General features: G+C 48.3%; 1 protein-coding gene across 1 annotated transcript in view; it reads left to right on the top strand.

Moving 5' to 3' along the window:
* CLIC6 (chloride intracellular channel 6) overlaps positions 1-11,801 on the top strand; it is a 67,663-nt gene extending 55,862 nt beyond the window's left edge. Inside the window, exon 7 of the mRNA XM_037014806.2 lies at positions 10,042-11,801. Coding sequence (XP_036870701.2) covers positions 10,042-10,631 — 590 coding nt within the window. The 3' untranslated portion in view covers positions 10,632-11,801. The remainder of the gene's footprint in view (positions 1-10,041) is intronic.
* Positions 11,802-23,318: the final 11,517 nt, after the last annotated feature.

The following is a 23,318-nucleotide window of genomic DNA, read 5'->3' as shown; positions in this document are numbered from 1 at the left end:
CTGGCATAGCTGCATTCTTTGCTCAAGGTCACACTGGCTGAAAGCAAGTGTCAGCAGGGCTGTGATTCTCATCTGAGGCTCAGCGACCACTTCCAAGCTCACTGGTTGCTGGCAGGATTCAAATGTACGACTGAGGCCTTCAGCTTTGAGACCACCCATCATTCTCTGCCACATGGCCCTCTCCTTAATGTGGCAGTTTGCTTCTTCAAGGCCAAGAGAAGAATGTGTTTGCTGTTTCAAACACCTCTGAATTCTTACCTATCTGACCTCTCATTCCTCTTCTAAGGCGCTCATCTGGTTTGGTCAGGTCCACCCAGGATACTTCCTTTTGGATTAATTTAAAGTCAACTGATAAAGATAGGCTCACTCAGGATAATGTCAGTTAAATTAAATGACTAAAGTCAACTGATCAAGGAGTCTAATGACATCTGAAAAATCCCTTTGTCTTTGCCATATAATGTAACTTAATCCCAGGAGCGATGTTCCATCATATTTACAGGTCCTGCCCTGCCTTGAGGCCGTGGGGATCGTACAGGGCATGGACACCAGGGGCTGCTGATTTTGGGGGCTTGCAATTTCAGGATTCTGCTGTCACAGATGAGCAGTGGCCATTCCAAAGGAAGTCTGCTTTGCCATGAGAAACCTGTGGGTTGAGGTCAGTTGAGACAGAATCGCTAAACGTCTCAGGAGGCCCCGAGGCACACCAGACCATTAAGTGTCTGCTGTGTAGGTTTTTTTGGCAAGCTTCCCTGAGACACTTTAACTTCTAATCCTGAGACTGAAACACCCATGGAACGAGAAGGTACGGCATTTCTGCGAAGTCCACTGACTTGATTTCCAGGTTCCTCTCACAAAGCAAGAGTTTGTTGACCTTCAAGTCCTGGCACCTAATGTACCTATTTACTCAAGCTTTTGCCAAAGGGTGGGGAGGGAGGGTGGAGCAGAAGGAAGGATTCTTTTGCAATTGGTCAATGCACGACTTTGTTACGATTTCACTCCATGTTGGCCAGGTGACCAAGTGTTGCATGTACACAGTGGACAGATTTTTCCTCCTTGGCCTTCCCTGCATTCAGCCCAAAAGCCAGTTGTAGAGTTAAAAATAAGAAAGGAAAGAAAAGGCCATGGTTTCTCCTGTGGAGGAAAAGCTATCTCTAGGAAGAACCACAGAGTCTGAGGGAAGTTACAGGGAGCTGGGAAAATCAAAATTGAAGCCACCAGGCCTTCCCTTTGAGTCTCGTTCGTTCTGTCACTTATCAATGCAGTTTGCTGGTCTCAAATCCTGATGCAATTTCTATTCTGTTCTTCTGTTTATCCATCCAAACCAGGCAGTCAGTCTTTCCAATGACAAGAGTTGTGGGGGAAACAGATGCGCGTTCCCTGTCTTGCAAGACTCTCAGGAGTAAAAAGCCTATAAGCTTATTATTCCTTATTTTTATTAATAATAATAAGTGGGAAAGTGAAATCTCTGTCAAAATAGGAACACAGAGTTGGTGAGTGAAGGCAGAAATATAGCTCTGAGCTGGGGTGCACACAAGCTCCATGTGCTGGAAGGTCCCTGGAGGAAACGTCATGTGGCAAAACCCTGGTCCTCAAGCCTCCGGCTTCTTACTGTCCAGGGAGGAATTTGGCCTGTGTAATCCCTAGGGTTCCTCTTATGAGCAAAATGCTCTGATTCTATACAACATGCAGTTCCTCCTGCAGCTGTGTCACCATGACATGACTCTCCAACTTTCCCAAGATGCTATCTCCCAATAAATCATGACTGTCTCACATCGGGAAGAGCTGGAAGGCTTTCCAATTTGGGTCGGTTGGTTTGTTTTCCCCAGGAGATCATCTCTTTGTGAGAGATGTTAAATAACATACTGTCGCTATTTCAAAAAGTAAATTAAAATTCAAAGAGTGTATGTTTTTTTTTAAAATCTTATTCTTGTGTTTTTATGTTTGGGGAACAAAATGATTTTATTTTTTGAGAAAGGTAAGTACAATCGAAGCATGCTGATTTTAGTCCTCAGCAGCTATCTCACTCAATAGTGTTGAACGAGATAAGAGCAGGGCCCCTGGTAAGAAGTGAATATACAGTTTCAACCACAATGCATCTTCATAGATGCAATGATTCCTGTCTTTCTGAATCAGTCTGTTTTCTGAGGGTTCTGGGCTTCTTTAGAATGTGATCTTCAGGGAGGAGCATGTTCCCACCTTGTCCTCCAGACCAGACCCCAGAAATATTCCCCATGAGTGCAGGAGGGATTTCACTCTGCTCTGTAAAACACTTCTGTACAATAACAATCACGAGAAATGGAAGTGATTAGGGGGCCCCATTTGACAGCCAGAGAGTGGGTGAGCTCAGCTATCGAAGTTCTTGGAATTTCAATGGAACTACTTTTCTATAAAAGACATTCTACTTGGTATTCCTGAGAAGTCTGGAGCTCCATTTCCATTTTTAAGGAGGAAGAGTTTCTGAAATGCAGTGGCACGTGAAGTTTGAAGTGTTACCTGTGGCTCACCACCTTCACACTAGCGCCAGGGATGTTAGTCCCTGGAAAACTGCCACAGAAGCCCTGTAGATTTGCCTGGTGGTTTGGGTTGGGGACAAAATCCCCATTTGCTCCTTGCAGGCTGGCCGGTCCTGGCTCACTTGCACACTGGGTAGAGACGAATACAGGAATTTGGATCTCGATCCTAGAGCCTGGTTAATGGTAATTCCTGATGCTATGGAACCAAGTAATGGCAAGAGAAAGGCGATTCCCAGCTACCGAGCATCCCCACCAACCTCTCTGTGCTGAAGCCTCCAGGCTACCGTTTATACAGATACATGTGTACGGCAAGATCACACAATGTGGATTTCAGATCCACATCTTCATAAGAAGCATGAGTTAAAGTGGATGGAATCAAGGAACCGAAGAGGGTTTAGGGCGGATGGCAGCAACAAGATCACTCAACACTTGGGTTTTTAATCAAGGGGTCTTGGTAAAGAAGAGTGTATCCTTTGTTGGGAAGAAAATGCAAATGCAAACAGAAGCCAGTAAAGATTTCCCAAGAGGAGTAATCAATAGGGTACTTTCAGGAGGATGTTGTTGCAATGACTATTCCAACCAGACCAAGATGAGCGCTGGGGCCGTGGGCAATGCTGGTCTCCTTTGGTGCTGCATGGAGCTGCCTCAGGAGTCAGGGCAGGAAACTTTGGGTTAGTCTGGGCAATTAATTATTGCAAGTAGCAGACCCCCATTTTTACTGTTTCTGGTGAACTTCTAAGATAACAGAAAAAGTTACTCAGGGACAATGTATCCCCATTTATGAAAATGCTTTTGGAAATGACTCGGTTTACTTGACTGAGGAGCATAAGTGTGACCAGTGTGGGTACTGAGATTACCAAACAGTTGTATGTTTCTTTAAGACCAATCTTAAAACCAGTCTAAAAACCTAAAAGGCCTAGGCTTTTAATCCCAGGTCAGTATGACCTTGGTCTTCTGCTCTATCTGGGACTTAAGATAACTGGACAGAGAGCTATATGCCCTTAGATAAGGCATTTAAATTTGCTGAATCTCAGTTTGCTCATCTGTAAAAGACTTTTTCTACCCAGATCTTGAACTGTTCTAAGAAAGTACAGGAAAACAAATGGAGATATGAAAAGCTGGGTAAAAGCAACGATTAATATGCTTTCTCCCTGGTTATTAGGATAGGCTCCAAAAGGCAGAGCAGCCTAATGACCTGGGAGCTAGGGCAGGAGTCAAGTCACTCCACTGGTTGGGAGGCCTTGAATTAGCCACTTTTCTCCCAAAGGCCAATAAAAAAATCATACCAGATTTTGAGACTATCAGAAGAAATTGAAGGGAAATCACTTTGACTTTGTCCAAGAAACAGTGTAAGGGAGCTACATCATTCCAAAATATTTTAAATAGCAACTGCCTAGCTCTGTTCCAGGTGCACTTTGTCCCTGGAAAACCTCCTTAAAAGATCCCTTGACCTGGGATCCTGCGAGGTGGCCCCCTCTGAGTTCAGGTCCTTCCTGAAGCTATAGGTCACAGGGCTCCCGTATCCAGTCTGATTCACTTCCTCAGTCAAGAAGGTGTGTCCAGGACCTTGCAAGGCCTCACCCATAACTTGTCTCCCTGCTTTTAGCTGTTCCCATTGTATCACTTAAATTATGAGCCACCATTAAACATGACCAGCAATCTTTAGAGAAAAGAGTCACCACAAAGTGGCTGGAGTTGCATGAAGGTAGCTCAAAGAAGAGCACTTTGAAAACTGCAGCGTGTGACGCAAATGTTTATTATATCAATAGTTATCTGGTTAGCCACTAGCTTTCGAAATTACTTTAACAGAAACTTTTTAAAGTGCCAGAGAATACATGGGCAGAGTCTAAGAAAATGTTGAAGACCAAAGAATAGCAATCCTACTTTGAACTCACTCTCTTGCAGTTGAGGATTACGCCACGCTCACCTATCAAGGGTGATTATTAAAAATGTATGCTTTTCAAAAAGTGTGTGTCAGTAGTTCCAGGCCTGGAGGTTGCTGACTTTACATATGAAGCAAGAGTGGCAGGCTCCTTAATGACCAATGTCCCAAGATTGGCTGAGGCTTGGTCTTAGAGGCTGGCAGGGCTGAAGAGAGGGCGGTGGCTGAAACCCTGGATATTCTGATCCACAGGTCTTGCATGAAATATGTTGAGTCCATGTCAGCCATGTCAATGTCAATATTGTCACATTATCACCTCCTGACCACAGTCATGGGAACGAGACTGTTTGTCAACATCTCTGTAGGTCAGTATTCCACATTTGCCCTTCTCTTTGAGGATATGAAACCAATCCTGGTGATTCTCCTCCCTTGAGGAAGTGCAAGAACCGATCCTTCGTCACATACACAATCCTGGATAGGGATCCCGTGGTTGAGGGAGATCCCCACCTTGGTGATGCTAAAGAACAAAATAGACAGCACCTACCTGGTAAAGTCTGGATCCATCCTAAAGGCAGGGAAGAGCCAGTTGGCTCTGACCTCTGATCAGCCTCTTGCAAGACCTCAGCCACTGAGCCAACATTGGTGTCTGCGGAGTCTGCCCCTCCTGCTGCCCAGGAAAAGCCAGTGTCCTTTGGGACCGGGAGCCCATGGAGAACAACCAAGCTCAGATCAGGCTCTAATTCCACAGCAGACTCTGGCCTGGCTCTCTTCAGGGCCGGCTCCTGCCCGCAACAGGTTCCCAAGTCTCTACATTGGCTTGTCTCAGCTCATTCCTTTCAGTGAACATCACCCCTTAGGGCTGAACTCTCATGAGTCCAAGATTTGAATAGTGGTCATTGTTTTGACTAAAGTTGACTGCCTACAACTTCATGAATATTATAGCATTGTAGATGACACAGGAAGAGCATTTTTGACCTTTTGTACTTAGATAACTTAAGAGCTATAAGGAGCATTAGTTATGATACAAGGAAAATTTCAGCTAAGAAAGCAGAAGAGCTTAACTTCCTGTTCCAGGTCCCTCGTCCACCTGTGGCAGAGCTAGGATTATCATCCAAACTCGTGGCTCATGGTGAGGACCTGGGATCCAAGGCAGGGCTTCTCAGAGTGTGGACCAGAAGCATGGGCCTCACCTGGAACTCGTTAGAAATGCACATTTCTGGGCCCCACCCAGACCTACCAAATCAGAAGCTCTGCAGCCTGTATTTTAACAAGGCTTCTAGGGAATTCTGATGCTTATTAAAGTTTGAGAAGCACCTTTCTACAGTATGCCAGATCAGGAATACCCTTTGGGGCTCCCTTCAGTAGTTTGATCATGTGTTGACACGTAGGACAGTGATTTCCATCACACTTACTTTCTTTTATTGAATCATACATTCATTCTTGAGTGCCCTTTCCCATATTTGGAACCATGTGGGTCAGAAGGACGTAGCGGATACAGATCCTTCCTTTAAGTAGTTGGTGGGGAGACATGGCACAGACAAAGGGGACTTCATATGGTAATGTAAGGCAGAATATGGTTGAATCCTTTAATGGTACAGACATCAAGAGAAATAAGAGTTTGGGAATGCTCTGGACTGAAGACATAAGGTTGGGAATGTCAGTGGGGAGAGCATTAGCTTCAGATGGTGGAAATGGGCCTGACAAGTTCTGGAAACAATAACAGTAACCAGAGACTGGTCAGGTTAGAGGAGAGAGCTTGTGCTGGATGTTATGAAATTGAACTTCTCCGTTCATCCCCAAAGCTGCTGTCCTCAGTGCCGGAGGAGATGGGTGGCTGGCCTTAGGTCCATCGCTCACTGACTCATACTGAAACATTGTTCTGGTAGGGAGGGAAAGAAGGAATATCGAAGGAATATCTTCGGATTCTCTATAGTACAAGCCTCAAGCAAACGGCATGACCCAGGTGTTTGGGAAACACCTGTGCTCCTAGACCAGACTGACATATCACTTGAATAGCTTCCTTGGCCAAACTATTCTTTTTAAGAAAGAGCTCTGGGCTGATTCTGAACTTGGACAAGAGTCCAGCAAACAGCAGATGGACACAGAGGTTGAATCATGAGTGCAGGCCTCATCCAGGCCAGTCTGCTTCCAAGCATGAAGCGTACAGTGGGGCTGAATTGGCTTCTCCATTCATCTGCATTTTCAAATTGTAGCAGTAAATTATCTGCAATCCATTTCTACTACCTGGAATAGCCTATAGAACTGTATAGCTCCACATCCCCCTGAAAATTAAATCGGTATTCGTAATGAGGTACCGTTAGACCCTAAAGGTCTTTTGGATGGTCCAAGAAAAATGTCTAGCTGAGTGTCTTGCCAATGGGTTTCAGCCCAGGCACGTTCGCTATGGATTCAGTGTGACCAAAGAAATGGACAGCAAAACGTTCTTGGGGTGAAAGGGTTATACCCAAGTTTATTTCCAGGTGGCAGGTCAGTCACTAAAATCCCGTTCACTCAGAGTGAGTCTGCATGCAGCAAGCAGGTCTCTGCCTGCACAGTTGTCCCGCACAGCCGTCCTCTGGGCCTCTGTCCTCGGTGCTGCCACCACTCCAGCCTCTGCTCTGCTCTCCTGCAGCCTTGCAGCCCTGCGACTGTGTCCTGCCCAGAGCACTGGGCGGAGCTCTTTTTATAGAGTCAACAGCCATGTATTGCCCACAGGTGTGCAGTGAGCTAGTCAGCCACAGCCAGGTGAGAATCCTGGCCACAGGAACTCTCATTTTATCCACACTGAGTATCCAGCTTCAGGGTATTTTATGGTTTTTAATTTTTGAAACCCCTTAGGGCTGAACTCTCATGAGTCCAAGATTTGAATAGTGGTCATTGTTTTGACTAAAGTTGACTGCCTACAACTCCCATAGTTGTTGACTCCCATAGTGATCCACTTGTGATACAGATGATAAATCTAGTTATTGGAATTTTTTATTAGTCAGAAAACTTCATCATCAACCATGCTAGGTAATAGAGACTTTACCATAGTTACAACTACTGTTGTTTTTGGAAGTAACGCTAGCTAAATTGGTTTAGTATAGGCAACAAGCTGCCATTATAAATTCATTTTCATGCTCATACTCACAATTATCCTATGAAGTAAGCATTATTATTGCCCTCTTCTTACAAGTGAACAAAGAGGGTAAGAGATATCTTCAAAGTCCTGCAGAGAGTCAGTGGTGAGACTTGCATTAGGTACATGCGGTGTGCGCGTGCGCGCGCGCACACACACACACACACACACACACACACACACACACACACTCATAATCCTGGCGGGAGATGGTATTGCATCTCAGAAAGAGGTAAGGATTTCAATCTAAATCTGGCAACTGAGTTCTAACAGGTGGAGCAATTTGGAGAAATCATTTGTAAGCTCTTAACATATTGGTTGCCTGTTCAATAACAGAAAGGATCCCTTCCTCATAGGTTAGTTGTGAGGGAAAAATGGGATAGTATGTTGAAAAGTTCTGCTCCATAAACTAAACCCCCTCCCCATTTCCTTTTCATCCTGCCCACCATTTCCAGAAATCCGGATTCTCCCATAGGCTGTAGATACAGATCCAGCCTCAGGACCCCCTCCCCCCATTCCAAATCCTTTATCCCAACTCAAAGGGACTGATTCTGTTCCAAACCTGGCAGTCAGTTCAGTTCATCATAAACACCTGTCTGGCCAGGGGACCTGGTAAGTGGTCAATGAACTACCAGTTTCACATGGAGCTTTATGGAGAGCCAGGCATGCTGACACAGACTTGGGCCTGTTCAGAGCTCTGAGGGATGGATGCCGGCATCCCTAAAATTAAAGATGCCTTGTCTTTGGGTCTGTGTGCCTGGTTGCTAGGCATTCTTCCATTCTGGGAAGTCACATTGTGGATAAAATGAGAGTTCCTGTGGCCAGGATTCTCACCTGGCCATGGTTGACTAGCTCACTGCACACCTGTGGGCAATACATGGCTGTTGACTCTATATATAGAGCTCCGCCCAGTGCTCTGGGCAACATGGTGGCAGGGCTGCAAGGCTGCAGGAGAGCAGAGCAGAGGCTGGAGTGGTGGCAGTGGCAAGGACAGAGGCCCAGAAGATGGCTGTGTGGGACGGCTGTGCGGACAGGGGGGCCCAGAAGCAGAGACTGGCTTGCTGCATGCAGACTCGCTCTGACTGAATGGGATTCTAGTGACTGACCTGCCACTGGAAATAAAGTTGGATATAACCCTTTCACCCCAAGAACGTTTTGCTGTCAATTTCTTTGGTCACACTGAATCCATAGCGAACTTGTCTGGGCTGAAACCCATTGGCAAGACATACATTTTCCTCTGCGTCCCCCAGCAGCCTCCATAGCTGCTGGCTCAGGGCTCCAGGTGGACTCACATCTATAATTTCTCCAGCACCCATTGACCAAACTCCGACTCCCCCATTGCAGCCCTTCACTCACTGGATATTAGCTCTTGATGAATTAGTGAAACAGGAGTTCTCATGAGCTTGTATCTCTCAAGCATTCATGAGAAAGGTTGATGCCTGGAGCAGACACAAACATTTGCACTACAGGTTTCTAGAAAGAGTGGGACATTGGAAATACTTCTTGAACTAAAAATGATTCCCAAATGAAGGCCTGAGAAACTGGAAATGTAGCTGTTATGATACAGTTGTTTTTCTTTTATTGGGGTAAAGCAGACATAGCATGAAAGTTACCATTTGGGACATTTAGAACATTCACGGTGTTGTGCAGTCGCCACCGCCACCACCTAGTTCAGAACATTTCCATCACCCCAACGAAGACCCAGTACCCATTAAGCACCCCTTCTCTCCTCTCTCCTGCCCCTCAGCCACTGGAAACCACTAACTTCCTTTCTATTTCTCTGGATTTGCCTGCTTGGGATCTGTTCATGTAAAACAGACAAGTTTGTTAATTTAACAATTTTATCATGTCAGGCACTCACGTTCCTTACAAATGTCAAAGCCCTTTCTTCTGTCCCAGCTCCTATCAGCCCGTGTCCCCTTTTCCAACATCTACATCTTTGTAAGTTCTTACGTATTCTTCCAGAATATGTGTTCTGGAGCCAGTAGGACCTACCTTCTTATTTCCCCCCTTTGTCACACAGAAGCTTGTGTTCTATATATGATATTTTATACCTTGGTTTTTAGCCACTTAGCAGAATGCCCCGGAACTCTGTCCTCACAGGTACAGAGAGCTTCCTGTTCCTCTCTATGGCCGCCTGGTACTCTGTTGTCTGGAAGTGCCGGGCTCACTGAGTCCCTTCCTGATGGTCGTCTGGTCTTGTTTTCACTTGTTTGCCACTGCCAACAAAGCTGCAGGGAATCGTCTGCAGGTGTCATCTCCATGGTGTCCCTGCAGCCCAAATGCTCAGGAGACGTGACTGGGTCAGAGGGCGTGTTGCGGATTTATGATTTTGTTAACCCTCTCCCCATGGCCTTCCGTCAGGTTGTACTGATTTGCACTCTTCCTGGCCACACTCGAGAGCCCCACAGGCTCCTGTCTAACAGCTCTATCCTTTCCCTGTCTCAGCGTAACTTTCATTTTAATAAGTATTCATATGTTTAAGAAATAAGATTTAAAGAACAATTATTCTTTTTGTCTCCTTAAAGGAAGAGAATGCGTCTGGCATCTCCCTGTTGCCTATGTGTTATCTCCAGCAATACCCACAAGGCAGTGTCCTGCTCAAGCTTGCAGACCCGTCCCCTACCTGCCAAGAACCTTCCACGGAGACTCTCTGCTTCCCTGGGCCATAGGCCATCTGAGACCATCTTTGTTACAAATCGATTTGGTATTTCCAGAATGGGTTTCCTCCATTTCCAACCTCTGTGTACTGCTCACATTCCTGGGTGAGGGCTGTGAGGGCCAACCCATCAGCACTCCCTCACGAAGGACTGCACCCTGCCAGCCGGCTGCCCTCCGAGTGCCAAGCCAAGGTTCCGGGGCCTTTTCCCAAAGTGTGATGAGAACTCCGATGTGCAAAGGGAAACCGCGTGGGATGCAGAGGAGCGCTTGTGCCAAGGGCCCCTCTTTGACTCCGTCTCCTATCAGTAGTCAGGATGGTGGCTGCGTGTCCCCAGCTTTAATCCTCGGGGGGCACATGACAGAGAATGGGAACAATCATGGCACTCAGGCCTGGATTATTCCTTTAAAATTATTAAGGTGTCTGGAAAAAGTGACTTTCGAGTTGCTTCAGTCTTAAAAGACTTATTTCTCCTTAAGTGGGAGTCAAAGAATCCATTGAAAACTAACAGCTTTCACAGTTTGATGTCATGGCCTCCACTTGTGGAGTTTGATGTCACTCTGCTTGGTCGAAGATGGAGAGGCCTTTACTTCCCGCCGCATTTCCTGTTTCCTCCTCACTGCAGAGATTGATTTCTCTGCGTTTCCAAGCTCACACCAGCAAGAGCTGAGAGAAGGCACAGACATGTGCAGCAGCCATGTTCAGATCTGACCCTCTTGAAGGGACAGCTGAAGGGGTGGCCAACTTCCATCCACAATTGCAAATACAGGGAAATAAATTCAGACTTCAGGCAGGCACAAGTCCAGACCAAAGGCCAGTCCTCGGAAATCTGGATTCTCTGGTTTGCAAACACTACAGATTTGGGGCCAGCATTCCTTCCCACCTTGTGAGCCACATGTGAGCAGTTCCCCTCCCACCACACCTGAATGGCCCTTAAGTGCTGAATCGGCAGCAGGTGTGGAGGTTTTACATCACATGGCTGTGAAGCACGGGCACCTCGGCTCTCTGGGTCTGCCCTCTGACTTCCCCCAACCAGAGAGCATTTCCCTTCGCTTCCTCTGCACCTTCTCCTCCAAATCCAGTACCCCGACCTCAGTCCACTGTGCTGCCCAAGCTAACCCCAGCCTCTGGTTTTCAGTGCGGGTGTCGGGTGACCAGGGAGGCAGGGGATTGTGCCGATCAGAGCCTTGGGAACCAGTCACAAAGGGTCAAGTCCCAGCTCAGTCATTTATAGCCCAGGAGTCCTTTAGCCTTTCTGAAATTCAGTTTATTCATCTATAAAATAGGCTAATAATACCATTTTCCAATAACAGCAATGGGTGGGGCTTGAAGGAGACATGTATAAAGTGCCTGGCCCCTAGAAAGGGCTTGTGGCAGTAATGAAAATGTGCTAGTCTTGGCCAGTGATGACCCCCATTTGCGGCTGGCAGTGACTGAGTGTGACAGGGGCAATTCTGAGGGGTGTGGGATTCCTCTTCAGACAGCTTTGACTGGAGGGCTCCTTGTGGATGTGACTGGAACTTTCTTAGAACTGTGCCACAGTGATAGACTGTCTATACAGGGTCAGACCCGCTTTGCCCCTGATGGCTCTTCCACTCTTTCCAGCTCCCCCTACTTGTCCTTCACAGGTGTGTCTCCCCCCACCCCAATAAATCTCTTCCAAGTCTTCCATGTCTGCTTCTTGGAGGCCCCAGACCAACACAGCACTCTCAACATCTTAGTTCCCTCTCCTCCTCTCTAATTGTTAGCTCAAAGGCCATGTTTAAGCATTTCTTATCAAGACATGACTTAGGGATAATAGTATATGTTACTTATGTACTTCTAAGTTCTTTTTTTCAACCTGGTGAAATTGCTGTAAGTACCTCTAAGATCGTGATCCTGGGGCTCTGAGCACCTTATGGGGCTGCTTCAGGATTTTCCCATATTGACTGCGCTAGGCATTTCAAAATGGGTCTTTTTCCTGTGTGAAGATAAGGGAACAGCATTACCTCTGCAAGTCCTGTGCTCTCCAACACCAGCATCTTTCTTCACTGGGGGCTGGAGAAGAGAGGGGGCAACCTCTGTCGCAGAAGCCTCTGGGGTAGGCACAGGGATGCTCTCTGTGCTTTTCTGGTCTCAGCAGGCAGCAGTCCTTTCCTTTGACTTTACATCACCTGATTTTTTAGGGAATCTCAGCTTCTTGGTGCCAAAAGCAGTGAAAGAAAGAGCCTTCAACACTTCCTCCTTTGACCCTACAAAATCAGCTCAGGGTACCTGGGCAGCTCAGAGTCATAAGACCATAAAAACATGGGATGACAGAGAATGGAGGGGGCCTTAGAGATCATTAAAGTGATCATCTCCTTTGGTGGGTGAGGAAGGAGGCCTGGGGTGCAGCAGGAGTTGTATTTCCTTTGCACTCCTCTTGACTTCCATCCATCCATCTAACCATCCATCCACCCATGCATCCATCCATCCATCCATCCATCCATCCATCCATCCATCCATCCATCCCATCCACTCACCCATTCACCCATCCACTAATCCATCTACCAATCCATCCATCCATCCACTCATCCATCCATACATCCACACATCCATCATTCATCCACATACCAAGGAGAGACCCTCAGAATACAAAGAAGAATCAGATGTGGTCTCTACCCTCTGAGGCTTGCCTAGTCCAGCACCCAATAGATTCAATTCCATAAAAAGGCTCAATTAAGTCGTTTCCCTAAAATAGCCCAACTGTGCCCATCACTCAGCCTCTTGCTGTGGAAACCTTTCAAAGTCCATCAGCAGCAGTTCAGTTGTGGGGATGCAGCTCATAAAGAGCAGGTTTAGCAACACATGCCTGCCCATTGCTTCCAGACTTGGGAGGCTTGCCCAGTAGGGAGCACCCACTTTTTTTTTTTTGAGAGGGCATCTCTCATATTTATTGATCAAATGGTTGTTAACAACAATAAAATTCAGTATAGGGGGGTCAACGCTCAATGTACAATCATTAATCCATCTCAAGCCTAATTGTCGTCAGTCTCCAATCTTCTGAAGCATAACGAACAAGTTCTTACATGGTGAACGAATTCTTACATAGTGAATAAATTCTTACATGGTGAACAGTACAAGGGCATTCATCACAGAAACTTTCGGTTTTGATCACGCATTATGACCTATAAACAATCAGGTCAAATATGAATATTCGTTTGATTTTTGTACTTGATTTATATGTTGATCCCACATTTCTCCTATTATTATTATTATTATTATTTTTAATAAAATGCTGAAGTGGTAGGTAGATGCAAGATAAAGGTAGAAAACATAGTTTAGTGCTGTAAGAGGGCAAATGTAGATGATCAGATGATCAGGTGTGTGCCTATGGACTAAGTATTAATCCAGGCTAGACAAGGGCAGCAAGACATCCACGGATGCAGAAGATTTCTCTCAAAGCAGGGGGGGTGAGGTTCTGAGCCTCACCTCTATTGATCCCCAAATTCTCACCTGATGGCCCCCCTGAGACTGTGCCTGTCTTAGGTTGTTCGGGAGCACCCACTTTTAAACCTCTGCTTCTCTCCACTCTCTCCCTTCCCCTCCCTCTCCACCCTTCCCCCTTGTCCTGATAACCCACCTTTCCCCATCCTGCACTGTTCTAGCACATTAGGCTTGGGGGCACAGAGATGGGTTCCTTTTATGGTTCTGCTTATCTCAATGACCTTTATGTCAGAGAGCCTTTCTTTCTTTGTGCAAGTTCATTGCTTTCTGTGAACATTTTTTCTGTGGTGTCAGGGCTCAGGAATGGCTGGAGGGTGGCAGGCACTGGGGCCATTACCAAGCTTGTACTGTTTGCCTCCTGACCAGGGATCCATAATGTCCATTCAAAAGGAGCAACTTTTAAACAGCCACTGTTGCCAGAATTTGGCCTAACAGAAGGGCAAGAAGGAGAGTCAATAGTGAAGCATCTGGAAGAAATCAGGTGCTCTCCCAGCCATGGTGGTGGAGGGAGGTTGGAGGATCTTATCAGGGACTCTCCTCTGCCACCTCCACCAGCCCAGTGAGTAGTCAGACAGCTGTCCCCTCACTGTGCTCATGGGTCCCAGGGCCACCTGGAGGTGGAGGCCAGGTTCTGGCAACTGGTCACCAGGCAGCCAGCAGAGCAATCTTGGACAGGCCACAAAATCTCTGAATGTTGGGACCTTCACCAGCAAAATAGGGATTAATAAAAATACCTGCCATCCCAGCATGGGATACTGTAATGAACAGGAAGGTTGGTAGCCTGGTATGCATATTGCCAGTAGGCAGCGCTCAACTCCACACGGTGTGCTCCACACCATCACAGACACCACCACCTTCAGATGCAGAATATACTCAGCACTCCCCCATTGTGCTGATCCTCAGGGGAAGAGCTGCTTTGGGAAGAGAGGCTCATAATCCCACTTCAGGTTTCAACCTCCTTGAAAGGTTCTTCTTGGACACAAATGCACACACTTGAACATACGTGGATCCCTGAAAGGGTCTACAAGGACCCAGGTTAAGAAGCTCAGGACAGGAAAGGAGTGGCTGTGGGAACTTCCCAGGTTGGTTCAGGTGGGATTGGGCCCCTAAGTCAAGCTGGTGCCTTGGGGTCCTTCCTGCCCTAAGCTGTGGGGCCCAGACCTTTCAGGATTTAGGGACCACCACTGATTTCAAATCTACAGAGATCCCAGTTTATGGTTGAAGGGTGAAGAAAGGCTTGGGACCATGGGTTGGTGGCAGTACCTTATTTTGCTTGCTTTTATTTTTGCAGCAGAGAAGAGAGCGCAAGGTGAGCCCTGTGTGTCTGCTGTGCTCCAGCTATGCATGAAGGCTAACCAAGGAAACATGGCTGCAGGACCTGCATTTATTGTCTTTGTCTCTCTTTTCCACTCATGCATGCACACAGACCCTCCAACTCCCAGATGTGAGACCTCCAGCTCTTTCCTTAGAAGCCATGAATCAGAATGGTTATACCTGCGTTGCAGATAAGGATAAAGACGGCAAGTGTCCCGGATTGGAACTCGGGGTCCCAGAGGAGAAGTGTGCAGCTGGTATGCTTCTCTGACACCATCGCTCACTCACCTGTGCCACTCTGCGGGGGCAGGATGGTTGGGGTGATATGCTGCAGTCTGGTTGAGAGGTGGGAGGGTTCCAGCTTTTCCCTTGAGCTGCTGTGTGACCTCAGGTAAGTGCCTTCCACTGTCTGGGCTCAGTTTTCTCCTCTTTCAGTAGGAGCAAAACTGCTGATCACCAGATAACATTCATCATGTGCTTGAAGACCACTCCTATAGCGTCTGAGCACTTTAGTTTCCTCTGACGCTGTAAAGCACAGTGACCAGGATGGGCAGATGCTAAGATGATGCTGCCCACCTTGCATACCCCTACCCCCCCCACCCACCCAACCCCTTTGAATGAAGAGAGCCATGTCCTCTGTAGGTCTGCTGAAGACAGGTGCCAAGCAAGGTCCTGGCTCTTGCCAGATGTTTTTGTGCCAGCGGTCTCCTTCCAGCATTCCCAGCATGCACCACAGACCTCGGGGGATTCTGGAGTTCCCACTTCCTTGGGAATCGGGTTGGAAGCCAGGAGGAGCAGCAGGCTTTAGTCCCTCCAGCCCTGAAGAGGAACTTGTGGGAGCCCAGACACACAACACAGCTGCCCTGCCCCCACCACCTGTTTTCCTTGTCGATCCTTTCTCTCCACCCTCCAAAAGCTGGTGGTTACCACTGACATTCAGTCATCAGCTGGGAGAGTGCAACAAGTCACTTGCTTTTAGCGGTCCCAGTTTTCTAATTTGAAAAGTCAAGGTCATAATTGCATGGACCAGAAGGGAGTTACCACAACTGTGTAAAACCATTTTTGTGGAAGCAATTTGTGAACAGCTTTACACACATGCATTACTTTTATGACTATGGACTAGTGTTAGGGCAACTCCTGAAGGAAGGGGGCAGAGTGAAGTGGAGTCCAGGGTTCCACTCTTGGGAAGAAAGTGGCCAGCGCTTCTCTGCAGGTCCATGCCTAGAAGACAGCCCACTGCCCCACGTCCCAGCCTGGGAAGAGCCCATGGAGCTGACACACAGTAGGCACATTATGGACGCTTCTGCATGCCCAATATTGTTTTAAGTAGGTCACATGCCCTTCCTCTGCACACATGGGTGTGGTGCTATATGAACCCTTGTCTTATGTAAGAAGCCAGAAAGGACCTCCTCCCAGTGACACGGCTAGTAGGTGGCACAGCAGGGTCCTTGCCCACCTGTGAACCCCCACCCACTTGGGTCTGTTGGAGGCAGGATGGAGCTTGGGAACAAGCCCACAGGGCCTGCCAGGCGAGATCTTCAAAGAGCATGGCCTTGGGCCCCTTTGTGGAGAGGATGCACTGTGTAGCCTTGTTAAAATCATAGTCTCTGTGGGTGAGAACCAGGAATCTCTTTTCTTAGCAGGTGTAATGGGTTGAATTGTGTCCTTCAGAAAGGTTCTTGGAAGTTCTCACCCCCAGCACCTCCGAATGTGAGCTTTTCTGGAAATAGGGCTGTTGTAGATGTAATTAATTAAGATAAGGTCATATTGGAGTAAGGAGGACGCCCAACCCAATATGACTGGTGTCCTCTTAAGAAGAAGAGACCCGGAGACACACAGAAGGAAGGCACATGGCTGTGTGAAAACAGGGATGCTCAGGGAGAAGGATGGAGGCCCAGGGCAGAGCCCGGACGCCTGCAGCTGCAGGCCAAGCGGTGCCGCAGAGCGCCAGGCTCTCCCAGGAGCCGGGGGCAGTCAAGGAGGGGCTCTACACAGACTCTTCCAAGGAACCACCCTGCTGACATCTTACCTCTGACTTCCAGCCTCTGGCACTGTGAGAGGACATGCTTCTGCTGTAAGCCACTGGCCAGGGTGCTGCATTAGTGCAGCCCTAGGAAACAAATACAGACAGCTTCCCAGATAATTCCTACGTGCAAAAGAATCAAAAAGCAATGAGCCAAAATGTTTCTCACACCCTTCCGGCTTGGACGCTGTGGAATTCTGGGATGCCTCTTCCTCACACGCTCATCCTGCCAAGCTGCTGGCACAGAGCTTTCCAGAAGAGACAAAAAGCCAAGGAGAAAGGGATGGGTGGGTGGGGGAGATATGGATGTGTGCCAGGCATTTCACACACTCTCTCATGTGATCCTCACCCTGGTCATCTGAGGATGGTATTCATGACCTTGTCCCCACTGCAGATGGGGAGCGAGGGAATTCATTTGAAGGTTCATGGCTAGTAAGTGGCCTGACATACCAGGCACTCGACACATGGTTCTGGCTGTGTGCCCGCTTCTGCTGCTGCCTTCGTCCCTGGGTCTGAGCTGGACAGCCTCTGCGAGTGGCTCCACAAACACCATGGGCACTGGCCACTGCGGTGGGTCCCCAAGAGGCAGAAGCCAACCTCACCTTCACCTGCTTTGCCCCATGGTGCAAACTCTGAAGGGGAAGGGTACCTCCCAGCTCACCCTTTAGGGCACTGAGGCCCTGCCTGCTGTCACTTCTAGTGCCCAACACTGACACAGTTCCCAAATCTTGCTCTCTGCAGACCTTGAGCCCACCCAAAGAGCAGTGCCAACTCAGGACCACAGCCCTGATGCCCCTGTCTACCCTTCAAAGGACACTACTGTACTCAGGGCCAGGTGGAGTGGCCGGGCCTGCTGGGGAAGGTGGGGAGAGCCAGACAGTCCTAAAGGGCCATAAGCCTCAAGGAGCAGAAACAGCCATGGGTTCTGCATGTTTTTCCAGAAATGCCCCAGACTCAGGGCTCACTGTGTTCTGTGGGGAGTGACTGTGAGTCACACAGGGTCTCCTCTTAGTGGTCCTGTGCCAGGCCCCCCACCCCCACACACACACGGGCTGACCAGCTGCACAGGAGGTTTGCAGCTCCCTGACCTGGTCCTCTGTCTAGTGCCCATATGAGCTTTGTTTATGGGCCATTAACTATTCTGCAGAGCTTCGTGTCAACCTCAGTTGTGTTTGCCCCTTGAGTTTCTCTTCTCTAGTAGCCAAATTTGATTTTTCTCTGGGCCTTATCTCCCTCCAGGAAAACTGTAAACATTAGCTCAGTTCAGCTGACACTGCTTTAAAAGCCTCCAGGACTGCCTTGTGATCTTTTAGGGCACAAAGAAGTCGGGCCACTGCTGCTGTAGGCCAAAGTAGGCCCTTCCATTGATTAAGAGCTAACAAGACCCAGACTGTCAGACTAAGCTGTTAAATAGATTTCCTAATTTGTCCTTGCATCCATACAATTAGATACACATTCTTATGCTTTCCATTTTATGGAATAAAAGCAAAAATGAAAACAAAATGGCCCAGAGATGTTAGGTGACTTATCTAAGGTCACATAGCTAACAACATCCAAAACAACATCCAAAATTGGGCTGTAACCCAATTGAGCATGTAATCAAAAATCACATGGCAGTTTCTTTGTCTGAGATATGTATGCATGTAAATGGACATATAGATGACAGAGATAATAGATAGATAATAGGTAGGTAATAGATGATGTAGAAAGACTGATAGGTAGATAAGTGGATGGATGAGAGATGGAGAGATGGTAGAAGATACAGATGGATATATGATAGATATTGATAGATGATAGACTGATAAATAGGTAATTTAGATAGCTTGATAGAAAGAAAGAAAAATAGATAGAAGGAGGAATGATAGGTAGATAAATGGATAGATGATAGATGACAGATACTTTCTTACTCTCTAGACATGAGAGGTTGGTGACTCCCACAGGTGATAGATTTTATTTGTTATGATAATTTTTCTAAATCAGTCTTTCAAAATTCCACAGACACCCAGCCTCATGACAACCATCCTCCAGAGAAGGAAATAAATGCTCAGAGAAGTCCAGCTCCTCATGCAGGCACTGCTGCCATGGGGCCCCCCCATACATCTGTGCTGTGTCCTCATTGGCCACTGAGAACTCCCCGTGGTGTGGGCCTCAGGCGGCCCCAGGTTGGGGTGGGTGGCTGACATGGGCAGTGAGGGCACAAGACTCCCCTAGAAGCAAACCTGAGGCAGGGAGGAGAGAGCGTCCCCAGAGATGCCACCTCATGTCTTCAGGACACTGGACGTTGGAAGGAAGCCTCATCCCTGGAGCATGTTGGCCACAGCCAAACACCAGCAGTATCTGAGGGGGGATGTGGGAATCTGGAGCCCTCTGGGGTGCCAAATCCCCATGTGCCCCCATGGGGCCTGCAACTGGTGAGAGTGCCCAGGTGGGTGAGGGGCTGGAGCAGGGAGACCTCCACCCTGGGAGGCTGGTCTGGAGCCAGACCAACGGGTTCAGGTCTGTCCCACCACCTTCTGGGAGAGCTTAGTGAGTCATGGAACCTCTCAGGGCCTCTGCTTCCTCACCTGCTGCATGAGGTCCTGAGCAGTCACGAGGTCATGGAGGGTAAATGAGTTTCCGGTTGGAAGGTGCTAGGTTGATGTCTAGAGGAGGTTGTATGTGACGTTCCCCCAGGGGGTGGAGGCTAACCTTTGGCCCCCATATGACAACATCTTGGCCACAGTAGTTGCTGCTGCTAAGTCGGGCCCTGGGTTTGTCTTGGCTTGACTGGTTTCCATTTTCAATTGAAAATTAAATTTGGATAGACTTTAAACTGCCTGGGTCTGCTCCCTGGACATTGGCCAGCAAGCTCTGAGTAACTGCAGACAAGATGGGGTCACCGGGATTTGGTTATTGGGTTTTCTCCCCCTTGCGGTTTTGGGCAGGCAGCTCGGTGACAGGCAGCTGCGTCGTCTTCAGCCTGGACTTTCCGGGAGAGCATTTGGGTCACTCCAGGCGTCAGCTGGAAAGGGCTGCTCTTGGGCCAGGCCGTCAGCCCATACCGGAAGCATCCTCAGCTGATCAAAGACTGGGTGACACCCAGCTCCAGTGGTTGTTGCTCCATCACTAGGCAACTGGGATTGCTGCTTCCACTGGTTAGGACTTGACTCTTTTGTGATTATTGTTATGCTCCCTTGGCCATAAGCCCCCTGACACCCACCTGCTTGAGCTCTGGGGCATGCGGTAGTGGGAAGCCCCAACCAGCTATGTCTCTCCTCTAGCCACATGTCCTGATGCCCCCTGCCATGAGGCCTCTTCCACTGACTGGGAGTTGGTTAGCTGGGTTGGGGTGCCATTCTTGGCTGTTTCCCAGCTCTCCGGAAGTGCGCTGTGACCTTCTCTCCACACTCCTGGGATCCATTGCAGGCCCATTCTCATGATGCCACGCCTGATCAGGTTGAAAATGCTGTGAATCTAAACCTTGAATGAAGAATGTTTAGCTAGGGGCACATAGTTTGTACATGCTTGTGTGTGTATGTGGGGGTATGGGAATGCGGAGTTTTTAAAATTTATTTATTAAAAAATTTTCATCTATGTGAGGAAGTCCCTAGATATGCCATCTCAGAGTGTTAAATTATGAGACCATGCTGGCCAGACAGGCTTTGAAGTGTGCAGAGACCGGGGACTCCTCATGGGAGAATCCAACTGACGGGTCTTGCAGTGGGGTGAGGCGCCAGCAGGCTCCTGAGATGACTGGGTTGCGATCCGTGGGAGCCTGTCCAGAAGCCCCGGCACTCTGCATTCTGTCAGTGATGTAGGAATGACACCCTCCTCTGAGCGCTTTATGAGGCTTTGTACCATTGGCGTCAAATGCAATTGGAGTCGATAACTCTGCACAAAGTTGCCAGACAATTTATCCTGTTGGCACCAAGCCTAGAATTATAATCAGATCTTGACTTCTTCAAAGCTTTCTTGCTTTGGATTTTCCAAATCGAAAATAAATATTGAGAGCAATTACCTTCCTTTAGTCTCTGATGTGCAAAGGAGAGTTTTCATAATTCAAGAACCCTCACATTTCATTCGGAAGGTATTAGTCCATGGAATATCAACACAGTCCATCTAAGTCTTGGCTAAAAAGAGAGAGGATTTATTATGCTCTGGGTTAATATTTTCCTCTCTTTAAGAAGTCCTGGGCGCAGCAGACACTCCATCACAGACAAAAACGGCTGTTTTCTTCCCATTGCTGGACGCATTGTGCTCCATGCACCTGCTATACTCAGAATACCCTCCAGGGGGCAGCCAAACCACGGAGTGTGGTCGAGTTTGTGGGGCGGCCCCAGCAAACGCAGAGCCCTTTGGAACTTTCCTTCAGGAGGGGAGTGATTATTGGATTACTGATTGCCTTCTCAGGAGTTTCTCTGGGCTTGACATGAACGCGTTTCTCCTGGAGGGAAAGCTGGAGCTCCACCAGTCTCATTTTAGGGAGCTGCTAACATGACCAGACCTATTAAGTACTTAATTGTGGTTCTGGGCTTTGAAGATGAAAAGTGCTGTGTAAATGGTGCGCTCTCCTGTTTCCAGTCTGGGGAGCTCTTTATCAGGGCTCTTCGGAGTGTCTTTTTCAGTGTATGGAGTTCACTCTGGTGTCCTTCTCTGGCAAAAAGGAAAACCTTCCCCACCCTGTGGGGCGAGGAAGTGAATCCTAGGGGACCCCACTCGCAAACACTTGCTTGACCTCAAGCCACACCAGGAGGCCCACAGGGTCCCAGCCAAGCACTGAGCCACCCGTGGCAGGTCCCTGCCACGCCGCTGTGATCTCGTCACAGGCTCCCTGGGGCGGCTGAGAGTCTGTGCGGGGTGCTGGTGCATCAGAGACTCTGGCTGAGACAAGTGCCCCAGTGGCTTTGTGGCAGTGCCGAGGGTAGAGGGTTGGCCGTGCAGCTGAGCAGCACCTCCAAGCACCGTGCCAGCTCTGCCCAGGGTCCGAGCAGTGTCTGCAGCTCGTCTTTATTCGTGGGGACGGGAGGCGAGATGAGGGAGCCGGGCACAATGGAACAGAGTCACAGGGAATAATAGAAACCCCCGAATGTGGAGTTGATGCTTCTGTTTCCAAAGAACTTTCACATCCAACACCCTCCCGCAGAACCTCTGGAGGGCTCCCTTAAAGGAGCTGAGGACATGCGCGCAGTGGGCGGGAGAAGGCGGAGCACGGGACTGTGAGGTCCAGGAGCCAGGACTCTGTCCTGGAAGCCAGGCTGCCTCCTTTCCTCCGGCCCTCCCTCCTCCCTCGCCTGCTTCTGGTTACATGGGAACACTGACGTGGTTTGAAAGTTAAAATCCTGCAGGCAAATATCTTGAATCTGTGACCTAACCTAAGAGATTAGCCTTCGTGTTAATAGAATTAAAAGTTAATCCCTATAAATCAGGGTGTTTGACACACTCCACACACAAACTAATCCTTGCAGATGTTGCAGAGTTCTCCTTTGCCTCGAGACCCGAGACCAAGACCAAGAGAAATCATGTAAAAAACTAGAAAGTCTAGACTCGTGGTAAAAGGCTGTGAGGGGAAACAGGAGCCCCCAAATGCAGGGTGATCTGTCCCTTCCCCTGTGGGGCGTTTTCTTCCAAACCTTGGTTTCCTTCCCTTCTAGCTCATGGCCTAACATGCTCAATGAGTCTGTTTCATTTAGTTTTGAGACCCTGTACAACTTCTTTAGCTGGATTTTTGCAACCCCAAGAACAAGACCTTGACTTACGCCCTGGAGAGCCCAGGAAGCAGGGAACACAGTGGCCTGCCTCCCCCACCTGTCTTCCGCGCACTGTCTGGGAGCCTGGACACGCAGCTGTAGGGATGGGAGGGGGAGGAAAGGGGCCCCAGTTCATTAAAACAGCTGTGTGGGTGGTGAGGTCCTTTTGGTTACAAATCACAGAAATGGATTCTGGCTTCTCAGTTTCATCAAAGTGCAATTCAAGTTGAGGATGTACTGTGAAAAGACTGGGTTTTCACGGGCTCAGAGGTGGTGCTGGCATGCTCAGTTGTCCCTTCTGTGCCCAGATATCCCCTCTCTTCCTGTGGAGATCTGACCTTCATCTGGCCTGGCCTTGGCTCCTGGTGAGTGGGTGTTGCCAAGTCAACCTGAATTTCCCGTAAGCCCAAGCCTGATTAGATTGATGGGGTGTAGGTGGAGGGTCAGAGCATGTGTGCATGTGTGTGTGTGTGTGTGTGTGTATTCTTAGAGAACCAGTCCCTCCTCCAAGTTATTTCATGTCATGCATTTTCATATGTTATTTGTCCAGTCTCACCAAAACCTTGCCAGGAGGCCATCCTTTTTTCATACTGAATGCTAAACTGAGCAGGAAAGAGC

This window comes from Manis javanica, chromosome 3 (assembly GCF_040802235.1).
Source record: "Manis javanica isolate MJ-LG chromosome 3, MJ_LKY, whole genome shotgun sequence".
Classification (NCBI taxonomy): Eukaryota; Metazoa; Chordata; class Mammalia; order Pholidota; family Manidae; genus Manis; species Manis javanica.
Note: the sequence above shows the minus strand (reverse complement) of the source record. Positions and strands in the feature narration are given on the sequence as shown.